A 27,984-nucleotide genomic window follows, 5' to 3' on the forward strand; every position below is an offset into this window, starting at 1 on the left:
AATCAGAAGGACAGATGAGCCAATATCTAGGGAGGATGTTTTATTGAGATTTTGCAACATAAATAGCTACAGAAAGTTTAGAGTCAAAGGGAGCAACTGCCATCTCCTTCTGCACAGATTACTTGGGAGTGGGGAGGTGGTAAACACTAATGAGGGGACCTCCTACTCAGATGCTAACTGACATGGGGAGGCTGACGAGAGTGGGGGGTGACAGTCCAGATGTCCTGGGGGAGGTACAGGTGAGGACTGAAGAAGTCACAGCATCACGACATTTGGGAGTCACTGAGTCAAAGCCTGGATCACATCCTTCACCAGCATGGTGCCAATCACCATCTTTTCACTGTTGACTGTCACCTGGGCAGTGCCAGTTGGCCGGGCGTCCAGAGTCAGCAAGACAAGGCTCCCGCTGGTCAGTGTCCTCCCTGCAAACCTGAGAGGAGGAATTTGGAAATGGCTCAGATCTGGGGCCAGGCCCATCCTCCCAGCCAGACCCTGCAAGTGCAAGTACCTGTACTCATCAGATGTCCCACAAGGGACACGGCCCAGGTTAGCAGTGGCAGTCACTTTCTGCACCACAGTGTGATCACTCCGACAGGTGTCCGGCAGCATGAGTTTCTCAGTGATCTCATTCATGCCTGTCAGTTTTCCTGGGGACAAAGTTCATAGTGAGAGCAAAGGTTGAGGTGGGAGAAGACCTGTGTCTGCTTGCCAAACTCTCCTCAGGTTCTTCCAGCCGGGGCTAGGCTGGGATCCAGGCACCCGGGGTCCCCTCCTCAGCCTTGGGGAAGGGCACTTCCCTCACAGACCTGCCTCAGGCTTTGTTCATGTGTTGATCAGGGACTGATTTGGTACTTTCCACTGACATGTATCAGGCCACCATCCCCATGGGAGTGGCCAGTGGACCTGGGGGCCAGACAGTTCTTGGAGCTCCCCATGCCTTTTGGTCTTTTCTGGATGGCCTCCAACCCAGGCCAGCCCTGTCCCAGCCACTACAGGTTAAACCCCCTGAAAAGATCCCAATGGCTGCTGGGCTCATGGCTGAACTCCCAACTATACCTCCACAGACTCCCAACTGTACCTCCCAAGGCCCACATGTTGACCTCTCTTCCATGCAGAGCTCCAGGCAGCCTGATCGATGCCACCTCTGCCCTCCTGCCCCCACCAGCTTTCTCCTCAGCCTCTCCCTCCCTTAGAGAACTGACATCTCTCCCCACATCCTTCAACCCCACACTGGTCTTGGCTGGCAGCATCTGTACCTTCTGTCTGCCCATGTTGAAATCTTTCCCTTTCTGAAAAGGGAGATCCTGCATCACACAAAGCTGGGTCTGCTTCCTCATTTGTGGCCAAAATCCACCAATGGGCTCTCCGTCTCCTCATACCCTGGTTTCCTTCAACCCTGACAGCTAACCATTGCTCCTCTTGCACTTGTCCATTCTCACTTGGCAGTGGCCTCCCACATGCCGGGTCCAACGGACTTGGGCCATCATAGAGACCACCCGAAAGCAGCCTTCGGCCTCACCAGTGCTCCTGTTCTCCTTACCTCTCTCTGCTCTTATATCACTTGCCTTTCTTCTGCAGAATGCAGGTTCTCCTGGAGGCTCTGTCTTTGGCTTCTTACCCTGCTCCCCAACTCTTTATCATCCTCCTGGCTTCTACTCCCACCTCAGGCTCATGACTCCTGCCTTCCTGGGCAGACAGGCACTTCTTCCTGAGTGTCCTACATGGACTTCAAAATTCCCGGAAGTAGCCATGGCCTTCCCTCCTCCCTTGTCCAGCCCCGCTCTTTCTTCCAGATCAGAGGTTTGGCAAATTATAATCTCCAGGGCAAAGCCAGCCCACCATCCTTCTGACCCCCACCCCTCATGGCTTTGATATGAAGTATTGGGGAAAAATCAAAAGAATGTATGTTGTAACACACGGAAATTAAATAAAATTGAAAATCACAAGATTTAGGACTATAATCCAATATCTCGCTGAATGTCTCAGTCACATTCACTCATTTACGTGTCATCTGTGGCTGTTTATGCTGCTGAGCTAAATCCCCAGCCCCCTGTGGCTGTTTTTATGTTATAACAGCAGAGCTAAGGAGCTGCAATAGAGACCATGTGTCCTTTGGAGCCTAAAACATTCATTTTAGTACAGGAAAAAATTGTACCAAACCCTGGTCTAGATGAAGGGTACCATATCTCTCCTACCACCCAAACCAGGCATGTCAAGGCAGTTATCTATCACCCTGTCTTTCACTTACAGCAACTGTCCAGGACTCCCATCTCCCCACCTGCTCTGATGTCACCTATCTCCTAGCAGATCTGCTGCAAGAGCCAGGTGAGTAATCACAGAATTTAGCCTGAGGTCTCACATCCAATAAGGGGCAATCTCAGAAACAAAACCAGAGTTCATGAAGACCATATTTCCTTTTCTCCTGTAGCTCCTTCTCCACGTTCCCAGTCCCAACTCTGAGCACTGCCAGGTTCCCCTTTCTGAAATAGAGGATGGAACCTGCTCCTTCCTTCAGTGGATTCTTCCACTTCTGGAAAATGGGGTTTCTAAGCACTCATCCCTCTAATGATGGTGCCTGACACAATGATCTCTGTGACCTCTCCCAGCTGTGAAATGTCTAATTCCAAAACGCTGATTTGGAATTCCAAACTGAAGTCCTTTATCATAGCATTCAGGCTGCTAAAACTGTGACCAACATAATGTTTTCAGTTTTGCTTGAATACTCCCCTGTGCTTGGGACTCCTGTGCCCCAAACACCAAGCTGCTCCTAACTCTGCACTTCTGCATGTGATGTTTCCCCAGCTGGAACACGGACCTAAACTTTTGTTTTTGAGATAGGGTCTTGCTAAGGTGCCCAGGCTGTACTCAAACTTGTGATCCTCCTGTATCAACCTCCCAGAGTTTTGGGGTTATAGGCACATACCACCATACCCAGGAAGCCTATACTTTTTTTTGCCAGGTAGAGTCTAAACTCCCTCCAAAGCCTAACCAGAATGTCCCAGGTTTTGTGCAGGTTTCCTGGAGGCACAGATTACAAGGCCTCCCTCTATCTGAAGGAGCCAGGTTCCAACCTCACCCTTCATGGCAAACTTAGGGAGCACTCACCCTGCTCCTTCTTGAACTCATTCTCACTCATGAAGACAGGGGCCATCAGTTCCCCAACAGGGGGCTGAATAGAAACGTAGAACTGCCGAGTCTGGGTGCTGGTAAGGGTGGAAGGAGATGGAGGGAGGGAATGAGACCAGGGTCTCCCCTCACCTGGCGCTCTCAGCCAAAGGCAGGGCAAGGAGCCAGCTGGCCATGAATGCAGACATGAGCCTTTACATGGCTGCTAGGTTACCAGCCCTGTCACCTTCCCACCCAACCTCCATCCCGTTCACGCTGCCACCCCATCACGAGCTGCACACATACCACAGCTGGAAGTTGGCTGCCTGGGTTGAGTCACAGAAATTGATGCCCATTACAGCAGTTGCAGATTCTCCAGGTGCCAGTAACTCTGAAGTGGTGGGGGAGGGAGGACAGGGCATCATCACCTGAGAGGCCTGGTACCAGGCTAGCCTCATTCTTCCTGATGGAGCTGACCACCTTCCATGGAACCCTGCTTTCTGGGCCTCTGGAGACAGCTCCTCACTCTTTGCTACATTTAAACACCTTCCCTCACCCTGCTCAGGCCTGAAACAGCTAAGGCCCTAACCTTCTGCTACAGGTACCTTCTGCCCTGATGTGAACTTGCTTCCTCCCTTGTCTAGGGCATGGATCATGTTAAATGTCATGCCTGTGGCTGACTCTGCCCAGGAGCCACCACCTTCACCCCATCCAAGGCCCTTCTGTACCTATTTCAGGAAACTCTTGGATGCTGATGCCTGCAGGCAGTTTAGAGGTGCCCACATGCAGGCCTTTGATGGGGGTCTCAGAGCTGTTGGAGAAGTAGATGTGCACAGACACCATGTGGGGGTCCCTGGAGAAAGGCTGGCGGCTGAAGGCATAGTCCACAGCCAGCCCCTCGCCAGCTACCTGGTGCAGCAGCTCCTGCCTCCCCACACCCGGCACTGGGCTCAGCAGCTGGTATAGAGGAGGAGGCAACATGTGGACATGAGAGGAGGTGACAGGTGGCCCAGCCTTGCCCCCACCCAGGGCCATCCTGCCAGTGAGATTCAAAGCCATCCCTCCACCACACCTTCCCACAAATCCAAAGCCAGAACACAAGAGGTGGCACAGAGATGAGACCCTGCCCCACCCCTGTCCGTTTCCTGTCTCACTCACAGAGGGCACCAGAGAGGAGTCTGTGAGTGTCAGGCCCTCCAGGTCAGTAGCCAGACTGGTGGACACAACCGTGGGAGGAGACACAGGCTGGACAGTGGGAGGGGTGACTGCAGCAGGAGATAAGGAAGACTGATTCAGGAGGGGCATATGGAAGCTGACTGCATGCCAGGAGCCCAGAGCTCAAGGAGCAAACATTCAGCACCACGGACAGCGAGGCCGCACACCAGGAGGCCACTTTGAAATGCCACGCCAAGCCCCAGCCAAGGCCTAGGGAACCTGACCCAATACCCCGAGCCACATCCCCAGGCCTCCTTCCCCTGTTACCTCCCCAGGCAACTCACAGTCTTCCAGGTCCAGTAGGGAGATCTCCTTGGTTCCAGAGCCGCTCTTGCTGCTGGGAGGCTGGATGGGTAAAGCGGGTGTGAGTGTGCAGGACTGCAGCCCAGCCTGTTCCGGTCACAAGATGTCTCAGCCTGGGTCATGGGTAGGGAGGCCCCACCAGGCCTTTACCGTTTTCTTCCTACAGGAGGCAGGCTCTGCTTGCTCCTCCTCAGACTCTGATGTCACCTCGGACTCAGAGGAGCTGCTGCTGGTATCACTGCCCTCCTCTGAGGATAAGCCTTCTCCATGCTCCTCTGGCACCTTTCTCCTCTTCTTTCTCTTTTTCTCACCCTCTTCCTCCTCTTCCTCCTCCTCCTCCTCCTCACTCTGCTCACTGGAGGAGAGCAGGATGTGGGGCTCAAGCCCTGCCAGCACACGATGCCCCCTGCCTTGCCTCACAGAACAGGGGAAGCTTGAACAATACCGTCAGGTAGGCCACCTGGAGCTGTGGCCTCCAGCAACTCATGAGGTGCTCAGGGCCCCCAGAAGACTGTAAGCCCAGGTGTTTGCCTATCTTTCTCAGGGGATGCCCCCGAACCCCATCACCATCTGGCTGGCTCCGCCTTACCTCTCACTGCCTCTCCCCTTCTCATCTTCACCCTGGTCCTCGTTGTCTGACTCACTGCTGGACTCCCCAGAGCTGCTCTCACTGCTGCTCTTGCTGTCCGACTCACTCTCAGATTCAGGCTCTGTGGAGAGACGGCATCAGGTCTTCCAGTACCAAGCCGGTCCCTGCACTCCCTTCTTCAAACTGCCCTGAAACTTGAGTCCCTGTCATTTGCTTCTACCCCTCCCTGGATGCCAACTAGACATGACAAGGACACAGATGGGCCCACAGGAAAAGAGGAGGTACTGTACCTGTGTACAACCAGTCTTCACAATGGTGCCCCTGCCCATGACCATACAGATACATGCACAGGAGGCCCTGTCCATCTCACCACTGTCCGCAGACTCCGTGGGGCCTGACTCTCCTTCTGAGTCAGAGTAGAAGGGCTTTTCCTTCTCCTTCCTCTTCTCCCGATTGGAGCACTTGGTCCACTCGGGCACCTGGGGAAGAGGCGAGAGGGGTCATCTCCTGGCTGGAGGGGGGAAGAACAGGATGGGCCCTTCTCACCCTCCACCATGCCTCACAGGGAATGCAGAAGGAGAGGCGGACAGAGGCCTAGTCCACAGAGAGGAGGGCACACTGCCCCCAGGGAGTCAGTGTGGGAAGGCAGGTGCAGCACACAGGGGAGGGACAGGAGAGCACACAGCACACACAGGGACCTCAGCATATTCGCCCAACAGGCCCACGTGGGTCTCGATAAAGGAGAGGTCTTCTTCCTGTGTGCAGGAGGCTATCAGGAAGGCTGGTGGCACTGGCAGGGTTCCCGATTTCCTGTCTCCCACTGTTCATGCACTCAAATCCACCCTGCGCCCTTGCTGACCTCCACATTGCGCACAGATGGGTCAGGGGCTTCCTCTGGCCAGTCTGGGAGCTCTTGGTAGCCTGTGGCCTTGGCATTGAGCAGGTGGGACAGTGAACCCAGCTGAAAATGGTCCCGGTCTGAGGACAGGGTTAGAAGTTAGGCCAGCAGCAGCAGTAAGGAATGTCTTAGAGCTGTCCCTGGTTGGTGACTCTGGTTGGGACTCCCTAGCTGGGCAGTTGGGAGGAAACTGATACATTCCTTACTGTTTCTTGCACCCTGATTGCACTGTGAGCCCCCATGCTGCAAGGTCAGAAAAGGAACCTGGGAGTGGAGACAGGTGGACTGCAGAGGTGGGTGGGTATCACTGGGCCACGGAGGCCACTAGCTTGTCTGCTCTGGTCAGTGGAGAGGCAGTGTGGGAAGCAGCTTCACTGCCATAACATAGCCAGGTATGGGAGGGAGGCTGGCATCAGGGGACAGGTTACAGCTGTGAATGAGAGGCTGGCCAGCCCAGGCCATGGAGAGGAGGCCTGGCGTGGTTTTGGACCTGGTGCGGGGAGTTAAGAGTTAGGAGTTGGGGTGGTGGTATAGGAGGGCATTTATCCTGACTGAAGGTGAAGATAATGTTGGGCAGAAAGGGACACCTGCCCTTCTCAGGAGGTTTCAAAGTTGCTCCCTACTCCACCCCAATCTCTTTATTCTGAGGTGCAGGGAAGGGACTGAAAAAAAGTGAGGGAATTTAGCTTTGCTGTGCCAAGTCCTGACTTTGATTCCTGGAGTCCACAGGGGCAGCTGGAGGACTCCCCTTGTTCCCAACCAAGTCCAGGAGTAGAGGTAAGGCTCAAGACTAGGGACTGGGGATTGCAGCTGACCTCAAGGGTCCCAGAAAGCAGTACTGGCAACCTCATTCTCAAGACACATATATCCATCTCCCATGCTCTGTTTTACTTCCTGCTTTCCTGGGCCCTAGGCAGTCAACACAGTGACAGATTCCCAAGCCTAGATAGAGCCTGCTTACTGGGCAGATGGAGAGGAGAGGAAGGGAAGAAAGGACTCAGGACACCAGGCCTGATGGGGTGGCTGACACTCAGGTAAGATGCCAGCAGTGGCTGTGCAGGGGATACAGTGGGCCATAGGTGCCATGGTAAGGGCAAAGGGACCGGCCCTGGCATCTTCATTAGGGCCTCTACCCACAGAAGGCTGGTGCCCAGCTGAGACCAGGCCTCAGGGGCAAGGGCTGGGGCCCTGTTAAGTTCCCATCTACTCCCAGGGGTCAACCCTAATTTCAGCTCCCACCTTTGAAGGAAGACTCTAAAACTGGGGCTGGCTTGGGGGCCAGGAAGAGCTTCTTGGCATGGCGGCTGAGGGCCCCACCCTGCTCAGAGGGGACAATGAGCTGCCGAGTGAAGCGTGCTCGGTCTCGGATGTCGTAGTTCTGGTCGTACTTGGCCAGGCTCAGCACATACTGGGTCAGCAGCTTGGTCTGGGAAGACAGAGGCAGTGACTCAGCAGCTGGCAGAGCAGGCAGGACACAGCAGCCTGGGGCTCAGCTGCTGCTCCAGGCAGAGCTTCTCACCAGATTCTCAACCAATTTCCGCACTTGCCGGCCGGCGGTCTACACTCTGCTTCCTGCCCTCAACTTCACGACTGCTTTGGGCCAACAGAAAGAATGCTCTGTGGATGTTCTTCTTTCTGGGCTCCATACTGCCCAGGCCTGGTCCATCTATCCCCACCCTGGGGTGGCTGAGGAGATGCTGGAGCATTCTTCTGGAACCCATGGTTTTCAGGCGCCCCACCCCCACCCCATAAGGAAACTAGACAACAAAGAGATAAACGGGTACTAGTTTGTCAGGAGATGCCTCCTTTCAACTCACACAATAGACTCTGAGAAGCCCAGGGTTCTCAGAGGCCCTGATCTTCCCCCGAAGTTGCTAACAAAATCAGAGCAAACTGCACATGGGGTTCACAGTCTGCAGTGAAGGTGGCCACCTGGAAGAACCCATGTCTTGGTTTCTGCCCTGATCTGGGCCTCATTTATCCTGACTTCACCATGTGACCACAGTAGCAGTGCCCTGCCACGGCTGCTGAGGGGCCTTCTGCTGTTAGGCACTGTGCTGGGCGCCCCAGGCTGCCACTAACAACTACATCCCTCTCAGAGGTACATGCCATTGTCCTGTTCTACAGAGGGGAAGCAGAATCATACAGTGACTCCTTCCTGACTGAGGAGCTCATCAATGCTGTGCCCACACCTGGACCATGGCATTCCCACCTGTCTCCTCCCCCACAGCCTGCATGCCAACAGCAGGGGCTGCCATGACATTAAGTCTCTATGTCTGTATCTCATGGGACCAAGATCAAAACTACCAAGTCACTAACAGCCAGAGTGCAGAGGGCCACAGGGACCAGCAAAACCAAGCCCAGGACTGCCCTGGTCTTCCCAAGGTTTACAATGACTTGATGTTACACCCAGGATTATATGTGGCTGGCTGAGTTACTCAGCAGCGCCTGGAGGCAGACATCCACAAGGGACACAGCCCTCTGGATGCTGGTCCAGAACCAGAGTGGCATCTATGGCTGAGCCACCCCACATCACTTCAGGGAGTCTCTCCCTACTCCTATCTGCAACACAACCCACAGGGACCTCGGTGGCCTCACATTCAGTTCAGCCCCTTCTAGCATAGCAATACTATTTAGTCCCAGCTGTATACTTCCTATCCATAGTTCTCTGATACGGTGGGTCAAACAATATGAAAATACAACAGGGTGTGATGGCATATGTCTGTAACCTCATCACTCTAGAAGGCTGAGGCAGAAGGATTACAAGTTTGAGTCTGTTCTGGATAATTTAGTCACTTAGTAAGACCCTGCCTCAAAATTTAAAATAAAATTTAAAAATCTACAGATATAGCTCAGTGTGAAGACCCTGGGTTCAATCCCCAGAACTTCAGAGTAAATAAATAAAAATATGAAAATAGTTGCCATCACAATGGACTTCATTACAAACCTGACATTCCCTTAACCAGACAGGTTAATGGATGCTCTTATCAACATGACCTGTTATCAAGCTACAGGTGACCTACCCTTTTGGCTTAGGATCATGTCCTTTTCCACAGACTTCCCAGATCACGTGCATGCCAGCCCCCAGCCCCAGCATCTCCCCACCCAGGCCGCATCATCAACCTGCTCCTTCCTGCATCTGAACAAAGACAGCACAACAACTGTCCAATGGCTGGACACTGCCTTAGGCTGCTCGCTCTTTACCTTCTCTTTCTCCAGTTGCTTCTTTACAATAGACCCATGAATCCAGTGTCTTTTTGCCCCCACGTCTAGCTGCTACCTTTCTGGCTTTTGTCCCAGCATGTCGCAGCCTTGCCTAGCCAGCTTGAGTCCCTGGGGCCCACACTGGCCACCATAAGTCACAGTAGCCACCAAGAAGCAACGTGCTACCACTCAGAGACTCCCATGGAACTGCAAAGGGGCCACCTCAGGCTGGGCAGGCACAGCCCTTTTGCTGATCCCAGCCCTCACTTGGGTATTTTCCTTCAAGGGTTTGGGTACATTTTCTGCCAAGGGTCAGGGAGAAATTAATCTTAGGTTTTGTGGGCTATACAGACTGTTTTAACCTGTCAGCTCTGCCACTGCAGCACAAAACCAGCCATAGGAAAACTTAAGAGAATTTTATAAAAATAAGCAGCAAGCCAGGTTTGGCCCAGATGCAGCAGTCTGTTGAGCTGATGGGGTAATGTGGATAGGGCTATTTAGGATCTCCAATGCCTCTGAATGCTTTTCACATCATGCTTTAGTCTTAGATTACCCCAGTGCCATCTTAGGAGATGCCAAACACCCAAGAGGCTTTCAACACTGATGAAATTCTCATCCTTGGCTACATTATCCCTTATAGCCTGTCACCTTCAGAGTGACAGTGGTCACCATACCACCCAAAGCCTGAGCAGAGAGTGCCCCTCTTCCCTGGCACCATCTGGCCCAGCATTGCTCTGCTTTGGTTTGAAGCACAGTCCACATCTGGGATGCACATTCTCCTGGCAACACTGATCACTTCTGGTTCCTTCCGTTGGCCCTGGGCAAGTGTGGTTCTTTATAGTCCCTTTTCTGAAGGTGGCTGGCAGAGACTTTCTTACAGGAAGTCTGCAGGCTTGTCTCCCCAGCACAGTCATAGACTCTGGGGTAGCCCTCATTAGCTGGGCAGACTAGCCGCTTGCCCTGAGTGCCCCTTTTCAGAGAGGCAAGAGTTCAGGCCAAAGGAATACTGGTTAGGGAGGTTCCTAGGAAGCAGGGAATGGAGGCACACCTGTCAATCTTTACCTGCTTAGAGTTAGTCAGGTAGAGCTTGGCAGCCAGGTTGATGACCTGCAGCTTGACGATATCTTCCTCTGCAGTGAATGACTTGGCCATTTTTCTTAGAACATCAGGTGCAATCTTGGGCACGTGCTCACAGTACTCACCAATGAGCCACAGGATGCTGGCTCGTGCCATGGGCACCTGTGGGTATGGGAGGGGAGTTAGGACTGGGGCCAATGTGGCAGTGTGGGTGAGTGGCAGTGGGGAGCACCAGGTGCACCTCCCATCTGTGCTGGCCTGTTGCCTATAATTGGGAAGAGTGGGGGAGGGGCATGGGAAGGTGAGCACTTCCGGGAGAGCATCTCCCCTCTTTGCCAGGGTTTCACTAGGACCCCAATGTGAGGCATGAATTAAAAGGCTGACTTTTCTGTATCTATTGCACCCTCCAAGCTTCACACTATGTTACTCTTTCTGCATTTTCAGGAAGGCCAGGTGTAAATGTTTAATCTCAGCAGCACCTAGTCAGCCAGCTACTCCCAAGTGGAGCTTTGGGGAGAAAACAGGGCAGTGGCCAGGCCATGAAGCATGGTGAGATACCAAAAGGGAGGAAAATCTTGGCCAAAAAGGCTAGGGTCACATATTTCAGTGTCTCTCTCTTTTCTCCCTGAAGACCCTGCAAAGATAATATGGCAGGTCGAGAGTTGATTCTGATAAGACAAGAGTACTTAACTGTAGGGTTTTTAAGTCATGGGGACAATGTTGGGGAGGAGGAGACACAGGGCTCCGTCACCTGGATGTTGTCTGTGAGCTTTGCCAGGTGTTTGATGATCTCCCCATGCTGTGCTGGCTGCATCTGCAGCAGCTTCTTAATGACCACCACAGACTCCGCGACCACCAGCTCTAGGGAATGACAGTGAATGTGACCACACCTGGGGATAGTTCTCAGAGGTACAGGGCCATTTGGACACTGAGGTGGACAGAACAACAGACACACTGTGTCTAGAAAGACAGCAGAGTCACTAAGCACCAGGGCTGGACACAAGGACAGGCAAGGGCTGGACACAAGGACAGGCAAGCACTGACCATCACGGTTGGATAGAAGCTGCACTAGGCCGTTGAGGCAGGTGTCACGCACTCGGCCTATGTTAGTTGCACAGCGTCCGATGGCCTGGATGGTGGCTGCTACAAAGTCTTTGTCCATGCTTCGAATGTAGGTCTAAGAGATCATGACAGAGAAGTCCCAATAGGCAGTGACTCCTCAGTGACTGCAGGTTTGAGCATGACCCGCAGAAAAACTAATGTCTTCCCACTTGTCACACCAGAGATTAAATCATGGGAGAAGGAATGATATCCCAGCCCCAGCCCCAATATCTCCACTGGAAGGGGACTTAAGATAATCATTCCTCTCACTTTGGGCTTCTGGGAGAAAGCATGACCAACTGGGGCAATTGTCAAGGAACCCAGAATCTGAAGAGCACCCCACCTGGGACTCGCTGGCAGGTACCTGAAATTCCCGTAGGACAGTAGGGATGTTGGTCTCATTGGCCAGGTTGGTCAGCACTTCCAGCTGCAGGGATGGGAGGAGAGCACAGAATGAGCAGGGCAGCCTGTGCACGCCCCATACAGTCATATACCAAACATGTTTCCCCACCAGGACACAGTCCTTGGGACAGCCCTGCAGCAGCCTCAGGCTGTGATGAGACTTGCCCCAAATGAAGAGGACCAGCCAGCCTCCTACATGATGCCCTGAGACACAGTAGCCTCCAACTAGGATTGTATTGCTTTCTCTCTCCAGTAGAGCTGCCCATTGCTTTTAGGATAATTGCCAAGTCTTCACCCTGGGCTGCAAGTCCCTGATGACCTGACGGCCAGTGGCTAGTCTCACCTCCTGCATTCTCCTTGTTGCTGCACTGACACAGTGTCTATTTTCCTTTCTTTCTGGCAGTATTAGGGATTAAATCCAGGACCTTCACACTAACTACATCTCCAGCCCTTTTAAAGTTTTTTAAAATTTTGAAACAGGGTCTTGTGAAGTTGCTAAATTGCCCAGGGTAGGCTCAAACTTATGATCTTTCTGCCTCAGCCTCCCAGAGAGCTGCAGTTATAGGAGTGCACTGCCATGTCTGGCATCACACACCCTTTCTGCTGCAGGGCCTTTGAATCCACTGTTCCCTCAATGTGGAGTGATTCTTTTTGTCTAGTATTTAACTAAGTAACCTTTGTTCATTTCTCAGGCCCCACTTGAGCCTCTCTTCTCAAAGGAAACTTCCCTGAGGCAATTAGATATGGTGACTCTATTTTATACTTCTCTCTGAACTCTTACCACATTTCATAAAGGGATCTGTAAATTTGTCTTGTGATTAATTGCTTAGTGTCTCCTCTTGCTCCCATCTGGAACATGAGCTCCAGGAGACCAGAGTCCTGTTTAATCTGCCCCACCTTGTCCCCTCCATCTAGGGAGGGATTAGAAGGGTTAACTATGGCTGAATGCATGCAGTACGGGACTGGGAGCGGGGACAGGTGGGGGTGGGGAGTAGGCTCCTGCCGTGCTTCCTGTTATGTCTGTGTGCACCAGAGACTGAGGGAGCAAGTGTGGGCTGAGAAATGGAGTTGCAGAAGAAAAAGTGTGAACCTCGGGAATCAGTGATTACCTACTGGTAATGACCTCACCTCCCTGACTCTACACAGTTATGAAATGGAGCCGTGCACATTTCCAGGGTTACTGTGAAAATCCAGTCACTTCTCATGAAGAGTGGCTGTGTACAACAGGAAAAGGCTGCCTGAGCAAGGGTTGCAGCTGGGAGTCCTGGTGTGGGTCGTGGGGAGGGTGGCTTTGGAGACACTGCACCCCTGTCTCCATCACTCACCTTCAGGATCTTGATCTGGGTGGGGTCAGTGGACCTGATGTAGAAACTCTTCAGGTAGGGCTCAAACATCCCCTGTGTGTGACAGAAACGCCAGGCTCCACCTGGACCCCCACCACATCTCTGACACAGGCTGCACCCCTCCCTGGTCTTCCCCCTTCCACCCATCCTCTGGGCTTTTCTTTCCCAGAGCTTTGCCCCTCAGAGACCTCTCAGATCCTGCTCACAGCCTCGGTCTAGGTCTTTCCTTTCCCACCCTTTGTCTGACTAAGGCAATCTCCATCCTGTCCTGCTGGTCCCTGGAGTCGTCTACCGACAGGCCTCAAACAGAATAAGTGGCCGGAGTCACGTGCTCACCCTGCGCTTGATGGACATGGTAGCGACGTTCTGGAGCACTACGTACTGCACCTCACTGTGGAGAGAACAGGTCAGCTGTCCCTGTGCTATTTGACTGGGCAAAGGAGCAGCATGTGGAGCGCGGGCCCAACAGTTGGATGGAGCAGATCAGTGAGTGGGAGGAAGGGGGTCTGCGCCAATGACAGATGAGGAGGGTAAAGGGGCAGAGGAGCAGGATCAAGGGACAGCTGGGGAGCCCCCTACAGGTGGGCGTGGGCTACCGGTACAGGTGGGCAGGGTGTGGGTGGGGCGGGCGCACCTGTGGCTGCGCAGCAGGCGCACTAGCGCCTTGGCGATGACGCCCACCTCCGCCTTGGGTGCCAGGTGGAAGTACAGCTGCGCCACGGCCATGACCACCGCAGCGCTGCGGCTCTGCAGCAGCGGCTTGGTGTTTCGCAGCAGCAGTCGGTGATCCGGGTCCATGACGTAGGGCTTGCGGGCGGGCAGCGCCGTGGGGGCCGACCCCGCCTCGGGCCCCGCGCCCTTAGCCTCGTCCTCTTCTGAGCCATAGAAAGCTTTCTCAGGGTTCTCCTCCAGCAAGGACTCCTGGGTGGGGATGACAAACAGGCTGTGTGCCTTCCTCTGCCACTCTGCCACCCGCAGGGCGCGGGCCATGGCCACTCACATTTTGCGTGGGGCTCAGGAACTGCGTGCGTGCGTAGCGCGTGAGCATGCTGATGATGACCACTTGGCCCCACTCCTCCACGTCGATCAGCAGGTTGCAGAGCTTCCGGTAGTTCTTGTGGATTAGATCGATACGCTCCGGGCATACCTCCTCGAAGGCCATCACCACACTGCCTGCCACTAGCTGGGGAGCACACCCAGGCAACAGTGAGTAGGAAGGATAGGACAGAACCCAGCTCACAGCTCCTGACCCATATCCCCCGTCTGCTCAGGGCACACGCACCGTGGTCTTGTCGGCCAGAAGCTTCTCAATAACTTCTATCAGCTGGTCCTTCTGGTCCGAGTCCAAACTGAGGGAGACATTGGGAAGAGTTCGCCCTCCTGTTCCCAGCCAGATTCAGTGTTGCATCCCAACTCTAGCCATGAAGAGGTGGGGGCCCAGTTCCCAACCTCGTCCACTGTCCTGAAGCCACCTGGAGGCAGCCTGCAGACTCCGTAGTGGGGGGGGGGGCGCCTGAGGTTTAGGAGCTGGTCCCCTTGGAGCGAAGGCAGGCCCAAGCCATACCTGTACAGCTTCGGGATAGCATGGGCAGCCGTTTTCCGCACATAGGGTGACATGTCTGAGGCGGCTTCCTTGATGGCGAGCATCATGATGGGCACGATGATGGGTACTCGGATACTGGAGAGGACTCGGAGGGCACTGGCACGGATCAACTGGTTAGGGTCCTAAGGGCAGGGTTGGAGACAGCCAATGAGAGGATACCAGGTGCCCTGACAGCAGGGACCATAGGTATGGCAGGCACTGTCCCTGGCTGCTACACCAGCACCTACTTCCCTGCGCCCAAACCTGAGGCAAGAGAATGCACCTGGCTGGAAACCTGGGGCAATGAGTCCCACCTCTGGTTCAGAAATCTCATATCTGAGCAGGTGTGGCAAGGGGTAGTTTTGCTTGTGAAAGGAGTGAAGAATGTTGAGAACCCCTCAGGTTCCTGAAACACTTGTATTCCTGAGTGGGGAGTCTCTGCCTTTGTGATTAATTTGACTGCTGGCAAATGCAAGCTAGCCTCTCTTCCAGAGTCCACCCCATGTGCCTTTCTCAGCACTCAAAGGCTGTATTTGCACCCAGTTTAACACAGAACAGGTGGCCAGGCCCTGTGAGCATTCTAAGCACCAAGCCACTGTAATACAATCATGGGGCTTGGAGCTCTTTTCACCAGTGGCAGCAGCACCTGCAGCAGCTATAAATGCCTGTTATTTGTAGAGAATGGTAGACAAGGGGAGAGGTGTTGGGGACTAAAGGAAGATGTAACCAATTTTCTAAAAATGGGCAGTCACAAAATACAGGTAGAAATGATAGTAATCCCTGACATAATTCTGAAATTATTTTTAAAGAGGTGGTTTAGAATCACTTATTTAAAAAGCAGGCATACTTTGCCAAATCATCTCATCAACTATTAGAAACTAATTTCTTTAAATTTTTATTTGGACATGATTATAGAGTCACAAAATTATATTTAATAGGTAATTAAACTGGTAAGTGTTAGCACTGTGCATTGTAATTTCAGCAAGACCTTCATGGGAGTCACTCATGCATTTCCTGCATTGCTGTTTTTGACTAGGCCTTTTACCTCAATATGCAAGCCTTTTAAGAACAGAATTCAGGTCTATTTTATCTCTGTATTATCCACAGCACTAAAAATTTTCTCTTACTAGTTAAATTCAGGAAAATGTTGGCTGACTGTATGTCAGCCAAATGTTTACTGACTTTACAGTCAGCCAACCCACAACTTGGTAAAAATGTATTGGGAGGTTTATTAACAGATCACTGTCAACTCAAAAACATACATGGACTCAAAATGCTTATGAGAAAGATATAAAATCAAGAGGGGCCAATTAAAATTTATAATCACCCTGGCTTAGACATAATGATAACCAATGAAATCCTAAAGTAAGATTTCACTGTGGCTTTAAGTGATCATTTGCAAAAAGATAGGATGCAGAGGACCCTAGATTATCTCCTTGCCAACTCAAGGTTTGACTGCATGAAGTGTGCTAAGAAAGTAAACCAGACCTCAGTGTGGGCCAATAGACAAGACGAATGGTGGACAATATAACTGGCTACAGTGTACAGGAAGATCCAAAAATCAGGAACAAGAAGAAAGCAAGTTGTGAAAGAATACATATCGAATGATATCATTTTAAAAAATAACAGGTATTTTTTAACAGTGCATAAATAAATGGCAATGGCTGGTAGGCTACAGGCCTCAGGCCAAATCTGCCTGCTGTGTAACTTTTAATAAAGAAACTGCTTGTTTATGGATGCTTTTGCCTCCCAAGGACAAATCGAGTAGTTGTATGGCTAATATGGCATGGCTTACAAGACCTAAAATACCACTTGGTCCTTTACAGAAAGTTTGCTGACAACTGTTCTAGCAAAAGCACTGTGTTGAGTTGGATTAAGTGAGCTCCAGTTTTCTAAAACTGGGGAGGGGGCATAGTGTGGTAACTATGGGAGAGTATAAAACTTGTGCAACAGTTCCAGAATAGTTTTAAAATGATTTAATCTTGATTCAGACAAAAGATTACTTACCAATCTGAGATGAAGCCCATGGTTTTGACTAGTGAAAACAATCTAGCATAATGAGTGAGTTGTATACGCAAGAGACTAGGCTTTCTACCCCACCCTGGAGCAGTAGATTCTGTAAATTCCTCCTGCCAGGCAACAGCAGACTGCCCAGTAACCTACAGAACTTCAGGGTCCCCCTCACAGGTATGTAAAATAAGAGTGTTAAAAAAAAAACAGGGGAGCCAGTAGTTATAATCAGGGGTGAAAATCTGATATATAAATCCACGGTGAAGACTCATGCACACATTTAATATATATGTTAAACTGTTGGTCCTGGGTAGAATAAAAAATGAGAATATTCACAGTTTATTTAATAGTGTAATGATTCAGCCCACCACATCATATGAAAGGACTTGAAGCTTCCCCCAGTTCCTGCCCTTAGTTGATTTCCATTTCTGCCTGCCTCACGTGACATTTATCACCCTAGATGTGGCCCACATGTTTGAAGATGGGTATTTTTCATGCACTGAGGCATCTGAGGCAGGTTAACTGTGTGGTGTTAGAAGAAACATTTGTTCCACCTCTAGAGGAATCGGTGGCTGTACTGAATAGCCTGGGAATCCACGGGGTTAGGTTTTCTTTTTTTCCCCACAGGGTTTTAATAATAGATGACTTTGTCTTTTGTTCTGACCTTAGCAGCAAAATAAATTTTGCTGTTTTCTTTTTGGTGAAACTCATTTGTTCTCAGCAGATTCTTCTGTCCTCCCTAGCAAGTTCCAGGCAAAAAGGTTCTAACAGGCATTGTTTCCTACAGACCCGAGTCTGTCAGGGCAAAGGCTGCACTGCCCCAGACTGAGGAGTTCAGGTCACTGCTGTCCCATATTCCTTCCAGAATGTTGGCTTCTGCCTCACCATGGGCCACAGCTCCCTTCTGTGTACTGGTGGAGGTGCACGCTGTCAGAGGCTCAGTGATTCACACTGAAGCAGCTGCCATGACTTGAGTGTCGTGACCAGAGCTCATGCTGAAATTCAATGCCCACTGTATTATACTAAGACCAGATAGAAACAGGTGGGATCTTTAAGGGTAGGATCCCAAAGTGATTGAGTCAGGAGGGCTCGGAATTAACGAATTAATGGGTTTTTCACTTATCTTAACCAGATAAATTATAAAAACCAGTTTGCCTCTGTGTCTTATATGCATCCCTCTCACCATGTGACATCATGTGCCAGCTCAGAACTCTGGAGTCTCCATCAGCAAAATGGCACCCTCAACCTAGGGCCTTCAAGCCTTCAGCTTAGTGAGCTGAATAAAACTCTAGTGTTTATAAATTACCCAGAATGTGGCATTCAGTTATAGCAACAGAAAATGAATAAAACATAGCCATTACCACAGGCTCCTCAGAGGTGGATAGGTCCAGGCCTGAGCCCCCCCCTCTTAAGTCCCTTTGGAGCCTGCTCTCCACCCTGGCTCTGACCCTCCCAACTTGTGGCAGGCAGGAAGGGCTCCAAAGTTGCTCCCACACTCACAGCCTCCCCTGAGCCCTCCCTTCCCAGATGACTCCAGCCAGACCCAGACCCCTGGGAGGCAGGGGGAGACCTCTAACCTTTAGGCCACGCTGGAAGGTAGAGATGGACAGCAGGGCCAGGTCCTGCTGCTCCTCTGCATAGCGTACCAGGTACACATAGACAAGCTTCTTCACCTGGGGAACAGCAGTCTCTCACCGGGAGGCTTCTCAGCAGGGGCTAGGACCCCTGCCTCCCAAGATGTCATCACCCATCCAGCTTCTGCCCATGGGACAAACTCTTCAAGCAGGGAGACAGCATCCTTGAATGTGTCCCGGTCTGGGACATTTCTGAGTGGTTTGAGCACGGGTCAGGGGGCTCACTGGGCAAAGCTCACCTCTATGTTCTTACACGCCACGTTCTTCACCACCGCAGGAAACAAGTCTGAGGCATTCTTCCCACGGGCAATCATCTGGGAGGTGGGTCAAGGTGGGGGAAGGAGAAGGGCAGACAGAACATGGCATTAGTGAGGGAAGTCCACGAGGACCTGAGGAAAGCTGCCCTGGGACCCAGCCTTCCTTGTGAGACCCCCTTCCCCCACTCACAGCCACAATCCTCTTCATGGCCTCCAGCTTGAGGGAATCCTTGTTGGTGTCCAGCATTTCTTTCAGGTCATCGTGCCTGGTGGGAAGTAAAGAGGTTAGCTGAGGGGACCAGGGTGGAGGTCAGGGTATTGATCATACAATTCAGGCAGAAAGAGGGGACACAGTAAGGGGCGCTCAAATAAGGCACAACCACAGCAGAGGGACTAGAGCCACGAGGAGAGGTTGAGAGGTAATTAGGGGATTCTGGGTGTGGAAGAAATGTGCAGGCCAGCTGGGGTTAAGGGCTAAATTGTGTTCCCCTGCCAAGAGAAAAGGTGCTGAGGTCCTAAACTATAGAACCTCAGGATGGAACTTTATTTGAAAATAGGTTAGTTAAATATATAGTTACAAATGCCATTTGATTTATGATGGGGTTATATTCCCCATAAATCCATTATGAGTTAATATCATAAACTAAAAAGGTATTTAATACACCTCCCCTGCCAAACATCATAGTTAAAGCTATCCTACTTTAAACATTTCAGAACACTTACCTTAGCCCAGGTCTGGTGTGTATGAAAGTCATTATACTATATTTTGCTAGCCTAGGACAAGATTAAAATTCAAAATGGTTTCTACTGTAGGCATGTGGCTTTCATACCATCATAAAGTAAAAATAATCATTAAACAAACCATCAGAAATTAGGGAATGTTCATACTTAAGTGAGGTCACACTACAGTAAGGTAAGTCCAAGTCCAATATGCCTGATAGTCTCATAAGACAACCATGCAAGACACAAGGAAAAGGCAGTGTGAAGTCAGAGGACTAGAGAGTGAGGTATCTTCCCAGGCAAGGAATGCCAAAGACAGCCAGCAACACACCAGAAGTCAGGAAGGGGCAAGAAAGGATTGCCCACAGAACTCAGAGGAGCACGGCCCTGCTGACACCTTAACTTCAGACTTTTGGATTCCAGAAGTGTGAGACGGTACATTTCTATTATTCTAAGCAACCCAGTTTGTGGTTCTTTGTTATAGCAGCCATAGGAAACTGATACCACTAGGAACTGAGACACACATGAGGTGAGAGGGTCTAGACTCTGCTCAGGAATAAGGTCAACTGGATGGATAAAAGACACCAGTGAAAGGGAGTGAGTGTCAAGAGTAGGGTGTCTTTGCCTGCACACAGGGCGTTTGCAGGTCCGGACCAAACTGATTCCAGGCCTAAGCAGTTCCCAGGATTCCACAGATGGCCTCATGGTAACGCTATAAGTTTTACTCAACTTTCCACAGTCCTTCAAGGAATTTATAAAACCCCAGTGGGGGAAATAATCCCTTGCACCTGGCAGACGAGAATAAAGGTAGTGGATAAACCAATACATAGATTTCATACAGTATGCACTGACATTTCAAAGGGAGCACTGGATCAAAGTGAAGTAACAGCAAAATTGACCGGGGGAAAAAAAATCTTTGGGAAAGAATATTTTTGAGAAAAGGAGAGAATAATGACAGACAACTAACAATCCTAGACATCAAAACACAAAGCAACACGATGATGACAACAGCTTAGTGGTGCTGGGTTATAAATAAGAGGTCAAAGGTCATGAGGGAAAGTTCATAAAAGGATTTAAGTTGATGTATTAGGAACACATAACTCATCAGTGGGGGAGGGACTCATTTTCCTCTTACATAAATGCTGTTGGGGTAAAGAATCTAATCTGCACGTGTATTCCACACCAAAATAGATCCCACATTTGCTTAGACATGGTTTTTAAATATGGAAGGAGGGAGAAATTTTTACTTTCAAGGTCAGTAACAAGATTGCTAGGTTTAATTTTTTAAGCTTTGGTATATAAAGGCTAAAGTTAAGGAAGACAATAAGGCAACTGAGTTAGCTTTGAGAGCCACCATTAGGAACACTATAAAGTACCACAGATGGTGGGTTAAACAACATAAAGTTATTTTCCCACAATTCTGGAGGCCAAAATGGTAGCAAGGTTGGTTTCTTTTGAGGCTTCTCTCTTTGGATAAGATGGTATGAAAATCATCAGTGTCAACATGGAACCACTATGTCAAACCCAAACAAAATGGAGCTGGGAGGCCATGAACAAAAGACCTGCAAGCCTGTGGAAAAAACTGTCACATGGACTCTCTGAAGCAGCCAAGATTCCGAGATCTCTTGCTTAGCAATGGGTGTCTCCACAAACAAGCTCACACCAGGCCCTGCCGAAGCCCCCATAACCATCAGCCTTTGTGTTAAAACAGCGTATGTGGACTTTTTAAAAGAAGCTTCTCCCTTCTGCATCCTCTTCACAAGCGTACAGTGAATCACTGCACACATATCCTCTACTGTCATCTTTGCTATTCTTGAATACACTCTGAAAAAACAGCTTTGGCCTCTGACCCAACTGCTGAGACAGAGCTCCTAAAACCCTTGAAGACAGAAGTGCTAGGAGATTCATTTGCTCTCATATTTGGTCTTTGACTCCAGCTCCTGACACAGAGATCCTAAGACCTTTGTTATTTCCCAAAAGACAAGCACATCTGACCCAGTGTCTAAATCCCTTGCAATGTGCTGGGGGACAGGAGAAGCTTTTGTTATTAGAAGGTTGAGACTCCCAGACCACACCCCATCTGACCTCCAGTGAGGGGAAAGCGCTATTGTTTGAGTCAGTCACCAATGATCAATAATGTAGTCCATCGTGCATACAAAATGAAGTCTCTATGGAAACCCAGGAGGCCAGAGTTCTGAGAGCTTCCAGACTGCTGAACACAGAGAGATGCCTAAAGAAGAGCCGTAAGAAAAGGGTCCCTTGTGCCCAACTCTGTTTTCTCTTTCATGTGGCCATTCATCTATATTTTTTATACTTTTCCTCTATCATAAACAAATGTGGGGTAAATTTCCTCAAGTTCTGTGGGCCAGAAGTACTGGCAAGTACTGGTAAGTACTGGTAACCACTACTTAGCAACTGACGTGTGAAATGGGACAGGCTGTGGGTTTGACACCCCAGAGAGACAGGACCTAACTGATTGGAACTGTAGGACTCCAGGACGGTGCCAGCACAGAATTGGTGTTGGCCGGGGACCCCAGCCCTCTGGGTGACCAGAGTGAATTGTTCTCTGGCGAGTGGTTTGTGTGAGAGTTGGGAAAATGCACTTTGGTTTTCTCCACATTTGGCAGCCATCTTCCCCATGTCTTGACATGATTTCCCCTCTGGGCTCTCCAGGCCCAAATGTTCCTTTCCTGAGGACTCTGGTGAGACCACAGTGACCTCATTTCAGCTCATTCACTTCTTTAGAGACCTGGTCTCCTAACAAAGACACATTCTGAGGTACTGGGGACTAGAACTCAACAACTCAGGACACAATTCAGCCCCTAACAGCAACAAAAAGTAAAACATCTGGAATATGATGAATAAAAATGTAATATTTAAAATGGACTTTTAAAACCTTTTGTAAATTTATAAGCTCCATGTCCAACACTGACTGTCAAGGCTACCACAAGCCCATCTGCCACCTGCTTGTCGCATCAGGCAGACAAAGCATTTGGACTATCACTCCCCATTTAGTCAGTAGAGCATAGACTGATATTGCTTGGCCAAATGCCCTTGTGCAGTAAGCAACCTGCCCAACCATATTCAGAGGTCCTGGGAATGACAATCAAAAAGTTAAGAGAGAATTGTGAATAAACCCATGAAAAATATGTTCCTATGTAGTTGATATGAGTTGACAATTGATTCAGTCCTATGTGGTTGAGGGGCGATGCATGCACTAAAGTTCCAGATGACATGCCACTGGCACCCTGGTAACCCCAAACTTTTGATGCAGGTGCAAGAAGCCAGCCTTGAGAAGCATCATAGGTGGTAGAAATTAAAAAGCAGTATGGGCAAAGTGAGTCACAGGCATGAAACATCCAGAAACAACAGAAATCTGGGGTAGTGGTGCTAGGCCAGGGAGAAGCACATAACAGTCCTAGAGAGGCAGCTGTGACAACTGTTGGTGCTAAGAGATGACGTCAAGAGGAAGGGAAGAACCAGTATGATGTCCCCAGTCTCGGCTGCAGAAACGCATGAGTGCTGCAGATAAATGGAGGAAGGACAGAAGGGGGCCTGAGAATTTGACATCCTAAGACTCTTAGAAAATGTCTTCCCTGAAGAGCTATTTGACAGAAAGCAAAGTAGAAAGATGATCGTTTCCAGAAGACAGTGTTCCTGCTGGCTGTCAGGTAAAGATACCCAGCCCCATGTTAATTTGAAAGCCTTCCATCTAGTGTGACCCCTCAAACCACAGGACGCTCGCTTCCTTTTCACCTGTGGCCAAACCAGGAATAGGTGAAACCACCTGGCACAGCCATGGCTGTCAGTTCCTCCAGGGTGTTGTGCCCACATGGCTGGGTGTGAACAGATGCACACAGGGGCATGGGCAGCATCTTGAGGGGCATGGGCAGCATACAAACGTGCACCACTGCACCCCAGATCCTATTATACACCTTACTGTCAGCTCATACACTCCCAACACGTGTACACCAGTGCCACCCACTGTGTGGCACTGTGTGGACACTGCCATGCCCGCTGGACACACCTATACCCCTCAGAGGTGCCTCTACTCACAGGTACACAACACCCAACATACAACACCTCCTTCAGAAATACACTGGCCACACACCCCACATTCCTGGCACACATCTAACCTACACTGCCACAGATATACCACCATCCCCATAGAAATGTACTACCATGAGACCTGCGTACACTTCCCATCCTTATACACACCACACAGATGCACATGCCCACACCCCTCCCATAGTGACACACGCCGTGGTCACACCTCACCTGTGTCTAACTCTGACAAAAATTGGTTATTTTCATCTCACTCATTGAAATGATCAGTGGACTCCTGGTCATTTGAGATTTCCAATGGTAAATTTAGACTTCCAAAATCAAATACCTGTAGCATCAGGGATCCTGAGCCCCTCTGAGGGGCTTTGTGGCCTTTCACTCTGGCCTTTAGTGGGTGGTGGACACAGTTGGCCTGGTCTCCACTGACTCTGGGAGTTCCCTAACACTGACTTCCTCACATCTGGGTGTCCCTACCACACCACAAATGCCACAGTTCCCTGCCAAGTATACACACTCCAGAGGCCCCTCCATGTTGATACATTCCAGGCCCCTGGAGGAGGGAGAAGTTGAGAGAATGGAGGGAGCTGCAGGGTGAGAGGCGGCCAGCACTCAGCACTGCTGGCCAGATGCCCAGTGCCAGCAGCAGTGACCCCTTTTGGGTATGACAGCCCCTCTTGCTGCCCCACCAAGGGAGAGACACCTGGCAATGCCCCTGGGCCACGAAACACTCCTCTCGAACAGCCAGATCCCTTACCCTGTGCTCACTCTGACCTGACCCTGGCCTGGTCTGGCCTAGCCTGGCCTGAGGGACTCTCCCTGGGGCCAGCAGGGGGTCAGACATGATGTTTCAGTCATGCCCCCCTCCTCCACACATACTCCCTTCCTCCCTGCTGTCATTACCCAAATCCCAGCCGCCAGCCAGGCAGGCTCACCGGTCTCAGTCTGTCTATCCCTTATTCTAGCCCCAAAACTACCCTGAGCCCACTCTAACCAAGGCCCCAATGTGTGCCCAAGTGTTTTATTATCCTCTCTACTTAGAGTTGCAGGGAGTTAAGCCACTCTCAGTCCTTTAGCCTTCAGCAGTTCCCTTTAGCCTGGAACCTGGAACCTAAATGCCAGCCCAGGCTCCTCTTCCCAAGGAGGTAACACTCAAAAGAACTTGAGCTAGGAGTACTGGCTGCCCATCCCTGGCCCCCTGGCAGTGGCAGTGAGGTGAGGGTTTCGGGGGGTGGGGGTCCCTCAGTACCTCAGTGGCTGGCTTGGGCTCTGGCCTTGCCCTTGGCTAGCTTCCAGACTAGGTCCCTCCAGGGATGCTTCTGGAGTTGCATCTTCCTCCGGGGCCTGCAGCCACTGAAGCTCCTCTGGCTGCAGAGCCTGGTACCAGGGTGGGGGGCCACCTTCAGGGGCCAGCACAGGGCTGGCAGCCTCCTGATCAGTCCCACAGGTCCCTCTGACTCCTGGTCTCCCCATGGCCCCTGGGAGCTGCAGGAAACGCTGCATTGGGCCCCAGGTCCTGCTCCAAGACTAGGACTAAGGTGGCCAGGTATCTGGGGCTGCCTGTACCTGTTGCCAGACTGCCTGGCCCTGAAACTCAGTAACCAGACACCGGCCAGAAGGGAGGCTCTGGTTTCCTCTTCAGTGCTCAGAGACAAGGCTGCAGGAGGGACAGAGGGCGGGGAATGGGGAACAAGTCTGCCCCAATCTCTGCGCAGAGGACTGGGTCAGCAGAGTTGGCACAGAGGTAGGAATGCTCTCTTCACCTCCCATCATGCAGCCACAGCTGGACCTTGGCTTCCTCGTACTGCTCCTCCCATCCCACTCACTCTGACCCTGAGCTTCTTGAGCCTCATCTGCCTCTCTAGAGGCAGGTTCTTTGTTTTGTTTTATTTTGTTTTGTTTTGTTTTTGAGACAGGGTTTCACTAAGTTACCCATGCGGGGCTCAAGCTTGGCATCTTCCTGCCTCACCCTTCCAGTGTGCCAGGGTTACAGGCATGCAATATTTTCCTTCTTTCCAGCTTTTGCTTATTTCTGCTTCCCCCCTACCAGGCACGACAGCCCACCCTCTGACTGCTCTCACACACATCTTAGTCCACTGCCCCACTGCCCTCCCCTGCCCCTGCCCCTCCAGTTGTGGTTGGCTTTATTCATCACAGACACACCCAAGTCCCTACCCATAGCCACACCCTTGCTCTTACAGCCTTACTGCCAGGTCCTTGTAGAAAATGAAGGCTTTCTTTAGTTAAGATCCCCTGCCCCAGACTCTCACACATCTGCATCTATGTTCTGTTCTTCCTCCTCCCTCCAGCAGAGCTGGTCCTCCCTGGACCAGTGAAAGCCTCCTTTGCCATCATTCAGGGACCTGTCACCTGCCCGCCTTCCAATCTCTCTCATGCTACTGCCTCCTTCCTACCAGCAAGTAAACTTGTCCTGGGCTTTCCCAACAAGACAATAAATATTTCCTTGAATGGATGATCTCTAGCCAACTCTTTCCTTTATCGTCAAATTTCTTAAAAGCAAAGTTCCCATTCACTGTTTTATTTACTCACCTCTTATTTGCTTCTTCATTTACTTCACCCTGGCTTTAGATGCCGACTTGGAATTTAGGGCTGAATGATCATGATCTCTGCAATTTACATGGTTCAGCCAAAAATAGGGATAAATGGTTAGATAAAGCAAGTGAGGTAAATGTCAACGATGGGTGAATGTAGGTGGATGCATACACATTCACTGCATTATTCAATCAATTTCTCTGAATGTTTAAAGCCATTCATAATAGAATTCTGGGAGGAATAATATAGTTCCTTTCCCTTCAGCTTGCCAGAGTCAGTCTCCCAGGGCAGGAGGTGGGATGTGGAACGGGAAGTTGACTATATCCAGTCATCTTGAATTCCCTGTTTTGTTTAACTTGACCTTAGTAGGCTCTGGTACTACTTACCATTCCTTCCTTCTCAACATTCTATTTTATTTTCTTCCTGACTTTTGGATCACATCTCAGGTAACTTTCGGCACTCCCTGGCTCTCTGGTTGCCCCTAATGTTAGTTTCTGCAGGATTCAGACTTGTATCCTGTCTGAACTCATTTTTCACAGTCTCTTTGACTTGTTTTCACTGTTTTCTGTGGCTTTAATTAACACGTGTATGTTAACAACTTCCTCCTCCCTCTCCTGGAATCTAAATCCTTATAATATGAGGATATCTACTAGACTTGAACATCCTTCCAGTTACAATTTTACCATGCCCAAAGCTAGGCTCAACATAACCTTCCCCCAAAGTTGCCTGTAACATCTTTGTGTCCAGTTACACTGAATAGCACCCCCACTTATCCAGCTGTAAGAACGAGCAATCTGGTACCATCCTTTATCTCTCCCAGCCTCTCTCTCATCCCTGCCCCATATGCAAGCATCAAGTCAGGTCTTGGGTTTCCCCCTCCTCGGTACTGTCGTCCTGAACTCCTGTGTCACCTGCACACCCCCATCACTCATCTCTTCATCTACCCAGCTCCTCCAATCTCTCACAGTCTGCCCCGTGATCCTTCTACATCCCAGGCCGACGTTGGCATCTGCTTAAAATCCTTCAGTGGTCTCTTTACCCTCCTTTCTGGTCACTCCAGTGGTGTACACAGACCACACCGTAGGATTTCCTACAAACCTATGACTGAGCTCTTCATTTTTGTCCTGGATTCATGTGTCCACCTCTGTCCCCTGCCCTCAGCCTCCACTCTCCCTCCGCATCCTTCCAGACTGAACTGTCCCTACTGCTTCACCCTGCACCCCTCTAGAGGAGCCTGATGACAAGGACGGCCTCGAATTCACAGCTGTATTCACAGACCAGTGCGGGGCTCCACAAGGCAAACCTTTAATAAACACGAATAATCAGATGAAGGGAGGAAGAGTCAAAGGTGGGGGAAGGTTTGTTAACACAGGAACAGGCTGCAGGCCCAGGCGAGGCCAGGGATGTGTGCTGGGGGAGCGGCCCCAGGACGAATCCGTGGAGGAGCCAGGCCTGGGAGGAGCCAGGCCTGGGCGCCGCCGCCACGCCACGCTGTGGGATCTGGGGGTGCTATCACAGCCAGCCTGCCCAGCGAGAAGGCCAGGTCGACCGGAAGACCCGGGGACACCGGGCCCAGGCCCCACCCGGCCGGGCCCGAGGACAGGGGGCCCGCGGTGGGGCCGGCGCTGTCCATGGTGCCCGCCGCCCGCGCTCACCGCTTGTAGTCGGAGGAGAAGATGCCGCCGCTCGCCGGGTCGTGGCCGTACTCGGGCTCGCCGGGGCCGGCAGAGCCGCCCTTGTCCTCGCTGTAGGCGGGGGCGGCCGACATGGGGCGGCCGGGGCGGGGTCCGGGTTAGGGGCGCAGGGCGCGGGAGGCTCAGCGGTGAATCGGGGCAGCAGCGCGCAGATTGAGACCCAGCCGAGCGCCGAGGTTCTTAAAGGCGCCGGTGCCCGGAGCGCACGCGTGCGACCGGGGCGGGCGGGTACCCG

General features: G+C 51.1%; 1 protein-coding gene across 1 annotated transcript; it reads right to left on the reverse strand.

The window, feature by feature from the left end:
• Positions 1-25: 25 nt before the first annotated feature.
• Positions 26-27,984, reverse strand: Ap3b2 (adaptor related protein complex 3 subunit beta 2). Its single transcript, XM_003475747.5, has 26 exons — positions 27,711-27,984; positions 18,911-18,986; positions 18,703-18,777; positions 18,407-18,502; positions 14,802-14,962; positions 14,520-14,586; positions 14,238-14,420; positions 13,872-14,158; positions 13,574-13,628; positions 13,220-13,291; positions 11,857-11,919; positions 11,436-11,568; positions 11,143-11,252; positions 10,377-10,553; positions 7,350-7,536; positions 6,072-6,190; positions 5,583-5,691; positions 5,213-5,333; positions 4,774-4,978; positions 4,605-4,665; positions 4,264-4,370; positions 3,834-4,062; positions 3,412-3,496; positions 3,106-3,203; positions 509-647; positions 26-430 (listed from the first exon to the last, which is right to left on the reverse strand). Exons 1-26 carry the CDS (start codon positions 27,821-27,823, stop codon positions 280-282), a joined length of 3,279 nt encoding a protein of 1,092 aa, XP_003475795.1. The 5' UTR covers positions 27,824-27,984; the 3' UTR covers positions 26-279.

Source organism: Cavia porcellus, unplaced genomic scaffold (assembly GCF_034190915.1).
Source record: "Cavia porcellus strain 051 isolate PalLab524CR breed Dunkin Hartley unplaced genomic scaffold, mCavPor4.1 scaffold_6, whole genome shotgun sequence".
NCBI lineage: Eukaryota > Metazoa > Chordata > Mammalia > Rodentia > Caviidae > Cavia > Cavia porcellus.